The sequence below is a fragment of the Olea europaea genome, unplaced genomic scaffold, assembly GCF_002742605.1.
Source record: "Olea europaea var. sylvestris unplaced genomic scaffold, O_europaea_v1 scaffold1004, whole genome shotgun sequence".
Taxonomy (NCBI): domain Eukaryota; kingdom Viridiplantae; phylum Streptophyta; class Magnoliopsida; order Lamiales; family Oleaceae; genus Olea; species Olea europaea.
In genome coordinates, this window is record NW_019227357.1 from 257,755 (window position 1) to 262,455 (window position 4,701).

General features: G+C 35.9%; 2 protein-coding genes across 2 annotated transcripts in view; one reads left to right on the top strand and one right to left on the bottom strand.

Annotated features, from left to right (window-relative positions):
• Positions 1-724: 724 nt before the first annotated feature.
• LOC111372503 (protein UPSTREAM OF FLC-like) lies at positions 725-4,695 on the top strand. Its single transcript, XM_022994852.1, has 5 exons — positions 725-1,447; positions 1,542-1,611; positions 1,691-1,806; positions 3,002-3,872; positions 4,294-4,695. Exons 1-5 carry the CDS (start codon positions 1,231-1,233, stop codon positions 4,601-4,603), a joined length of 1,584 nt encoding a protein of 527 aa, XP_022850620.1. The 5' UTR covers positions 725-1,230; the 3' UTR covers positions 4,604-4,695.
• LOC111372487 (E3 ubiquitin-protein ligase RZFP34-like) overlaps positions 4,669-4,701 on the bottom strand; it is a 6,711-nt gene continuing 6,678 nt past the window's right edge. Inside the window, exon 12 of the mRNA XM_022994840.1 lies at positions 4,669-4,695. Coding sequence (XP_022850608.1) covers positions 4,669-4,695 — 27 coding nt within the window. The remainder of the gene's footprint in view (positions 4,696-4,701) is intronic.

Consider the following 4,701-nt stretch of genomic DNA (forward strand, 5'->3'; position numbering starts at 1 on the left):
TATGTAATATTCAAATGGAGGGTATTTTTGATATGAAATTTGCTTAAAGGCTATTTTGGAAAACTAAGGCCCTGTTCTCTTTATTGTTTTCAGGCCGTTTTCTGTTTTCAATTTTTCAAAACAGTGAAAACGTGTTCTCTTTCCCGTTTTCGAAAACGAAAAAAAAAATTGTGAAGAAAACACAAAACGACTTTTTTGTCGATTTGGGCGTTTTCAGTGTAAAATTTGAAAAAATTAAAAATGCAGGAAACACACATTTCTTTCATTTTTTTTTTTGGAGGAGGTGGTGTGGTGATTCTCAAAATTTTTTAAAAAATAAAAAATTAAATTTTTTTTTAAGTGGTATTGTGGTGATTCTCAAAATTTCAAAAAAAAAAAAAAATTCATTTTTTTTTGTTTTGAGAAACTAACAAAAAGAACGCATTTTCAACAATTTCAAAACAAATACTCAAAATGAATTCAAAACTCAAAACACAAAATTGAAACACAAAAAGAACACCCCCTAACCCTTTTGAAAAGGTCATTTCCATGTATTTTCCATTTATCCGTCGGTTGAATGGGAAACATAGTTTTTTAAATTACTTTTTACTTTCTAGAAAGAATAATTAAAAGGTTAATTCTGAACTGAATTTATGGTTCCACAACTCAAAAGTATACAGAGAAAAACAAAAATTACTTAGAAGTTAAAAACACCAAAAAAGAAAAAAAAGCCAAAAGTTTTTCAACCTTTTCATCTTCTCCATCTCTCTCACCTGTCCATGTCTCTCTCTATTGTCACTTTCCATCAACAGTCTCCTCACTCTCCCCAACCCCATCCACACAATCCTTCACACATAGTCGGGGGACAATGATGCATTAAATGCGGGAGTCATAATTTTGGTTTAGATTCCTTCCTATGTTGGGATTTTCTCTTCCAATTACACGCAGATAGATCATCCATAAACCTCATGTGCTTCATTTTTGGCTCTAATTTGGGCTTTGTTTTGTTAATCTATTACTGGGTTTACTTGCATTTGATCTTTTGCATTTTTTGGGAAATACCCTTTTCAAGCCGTGTCTGATTTTTATTTATTTATACTTATTTTGTGTTTTTGTAAAGATTTTTTTAACTGTTTTACTTCATACCCAGATTGAATCAAAAAACAATTTGACAAGAAAAACGAATACAGTTACTGGATTTTTGTGAAAAGTCAATATTAGTTCAGAGGATTTACTTTTGGAGGTAAAAAAATGGAGGGGAGAATGAACAAGTATAGCCAAGTTAGCCCTGAAAGAGCAAAAGTATGGACAGCAAAATCGCCCAAATATAATTACAATCACCACTATAATCGGCAGCAGAATACTGGAAAAGTTCCTGTAGTGTATTATTTAAGTAGGAATCGACAATTGGAGCCTCCACATTTTATGGAAGTCCCCCTCTCTTCCCCTGATGGGCTCTTCTTAAGAGGTACTACTCGATTTTACTTCTACATATTCAACTCTCATGAATTAATCTGTATTTTGTGGGTTTTAGAAATTTTAAGATTTGGTTTGTTTTGAAGATGTGATTGAAAGGCTTAATATTCTGAGAGGCAGAGGCATGGCTTCAGTGTATTCTTGGTCTTGCAAGAGGTAAATTAAACTGAAAATAGTCCTTGATTTAGTATCTGATATTGTGAATTTTGATTTTCGGGCTTGTTTATCAATACAGAAGTTATAAGAATGGGTTTGTGTGGCATGATCTTTGTGAAGATGATTTGATCCTACCTGCTCATGGGAATGAGTACGTTCTCAAGGGTTCTGAGCTCTTCGAAGAATCTAATTCGGGTAAATTATAATTTCTCTTGGGATTGCATCTCAATGGTATAGTATTTAGCTTTTAAGTACGGCTAGAATCGTTTACACAGGCTTTCGCGAGAGAAGCATGTTTTATAGTTATTCGGCAATGTAGGGAAAGTAAGAATCAATATCAAATCCTGGATTTCTAGTTCTGATTAATTAGTCAAGTCTGTTTATAGCAAATACCATGGAATTTTTAATGTCTAATCACTGAATTACAAAAATACAAGGCTAGTGAACTGTTAGTATTTCAGGTGAAAATGGGTGTTTATTTACAACCTAATGGACGCCAACGAGAAAAGTATCCTTGTGCTTCAGGGCTCAAGATGCTGTAGCGACAATGAAAAATGCACTAATGTAGGCAGTAGTAGAAACTTTGGCCTTTAACATATTACATGCCTTCAAGTAGGAACTAGCCACTCCATGGGTGTTCCATGAAGTGGAAAAGGTTGTTCTTGTGAACAAGTACCTTAAAGAGAAATAGGCGCAGGGAAAGAGCAATGGACTCAACCATTCTGCAAGAACAAAGTGGTCCATACATAACGATTCATCCGTAGTATATATCATTTTTTTTGTCTTTGGTATTTATCAAGGTCTATAGTCATAATGATCCTCCTATTTCAACTGCTTCAACCATTTCTGAGTACCTTAATGTATTTTCTGGAATGAATGAAGATTTGATCATTTCACTATGAGTTCTCTTGCACTGCCCTTCGAGTGTGTTCCAAAAATGAAATCCTCCATTGTCCCATAAACTGATCACGCGAAATTGTAGAATTCAGTTTGATTTTTCTTTCTTCCTAAGCATATGAACCATGAATTTTCTTCTTATGCCTCATCAATTAAATGGATGAATCTTTAAAACTTTTCAAGGAAAAAGTGGTCCCTTGCTATTTCTGATCCTAAGATCTTCCCCCTCTTGTTCAATTAATTGATGATATTCCCTGTTCTTGAGATTGTTTAGTCAGAGATTCTAGGACGTGGATTGAATCAACTGTTAAAAGTTTTGATCTCACACATTTTGGGATTACAATAAAAAGAAACAATGCTTGTGTGACTAAAAGAGGAAAGCATAAATATTCAAGCTCTGTTTCTATTCATCCTTGAGGTTTTTATGGAAGGAATTTTAAAATTATTGTAACTATCATACAATTCTTAAACTATTCTATTTATCGTTTCTTAGGTCGCTTTAGTCCTGTAATAGTACAGAATCCAAAAACATTACCAGAACTACCATCTTGCGGAAGCCAGGATGAATCTTCATCTTCATCTAGCTTGAATGGTAAAACTATGAAGAATTTTCAAGATGATGAACAATCTCCTCCAGTTTATCGTCCGGGTTCATCAGCCGTGTCTCCAGAGTCCATCATTGGTAAAAATTCCTGTTGGAATGGGCCTTTGAGTCTGACACAGTACAAGATCTACAAGAGTGATGGGCTCACTGATGCTTCCACTCTGACTGAGGAAAATTCAAGCAGAGCTGTTAGAACTCAAGATACTCGTACAAGAGGTGTTTCAACTGAAGGTGGGTCGTTTGAACCAGAAAGTGGCAAGACTCCTCAAAACGAGGTTCGTCGGATGAAAGAGACTTCTGAGATTTGCAGAGATTTAGTTTCACCACCTCCATCTACATCCAGTGCATCTTCTTCGAGTGGCAGGATCAATACTTTGGAATCCCTCATCAGTTCTGATGCTAGGAAGTTCAGCAGCTTTAGGATACTTGAAGAGGAAGAATTTCGAATGTCATCCAGTACGAAGTTCAAACCTTCGAATATGCTAATGCAACTGATTTCTTGTGGTTCAATTTCAGTTAAAAATCACAGCTTTGACCTAATTCCAACCTACAAGCCAAAGTTTTCATATTCCAAATTTGCGTCCCCATTGTTCTCAACGTCATCAATGGTGGGAGAGCCTGATTACCTTATGGAGAATCCTAGGCTAATGGGTATGAAACTGGAAGACAAGGAATACTTTAGCACGAGCCTGGTTGAAACAAGTATGCCCGAGGAAAGTGTACCTGCTCTAAAACGATCTTCCTCATACAATGCTGGCAGGTCGGTCTATTATTTACCCGCCTTTTACCTTCTTGAAATATGCATATATGATTGTACCAAATTATGAAGTGCATAGTTTCATGGCTGAACTAAGTGGAAATGCAATTTCTATGATTTCGTGTTACTCCATTTTCAAGAATGATGATTGTTAAGCCAAATCCCATCAATTTCTTTTCCCCCTGGACCATGTCTGTGTGTTTCACAGTGTACGTTGGAACTAATATTCCTGGTCGATCTGATATATGAGATTTTGATGTTTGGAACTCATATTCGTGGTTGATCTAATATATGAGATTTTGATGTTTTACAATTCAAACGAAGGAGGAGTGATCATAGTTGGAGGCGAAATCTCTTGATTTATTTATCGACTGAATTAATATTATCCTTCCTTCGGTATTGATGAAATCATTTGATGATCAAGGGCTACAAAGGAAATTGATTCAGTTGAAGAAAAGGAAGAGGCCAGCTCTACACGTTTGAAGTGCATTCCAAGATCAATCAGGGCTACGCTAAGCAAGCAGCCAAAATGTGAATCAATGAGATCTCCCGTCTCCGAGGGGCCTAGAATCTCATCGGATAGAGTGGAAAGTTCAAGGACCATCATACCCGACACACCTGATTGCAGAAGCAAGAGAACTACTGAGCCTCTTTTGGGAGAAAAACAGTCAAGGAAACAAGATTCATCTAGAGACAACGACGATGAAAATGTAATCAAAATCGAAGAAAGTTAAGTTCAAAACCCCTCTAGATCTTATCACGGGAACTCAACTTACTAGACTAAAGCTCCTTTTTTCATTTATGGACGTTTGAGATTTTCTTTCGCCTTTTT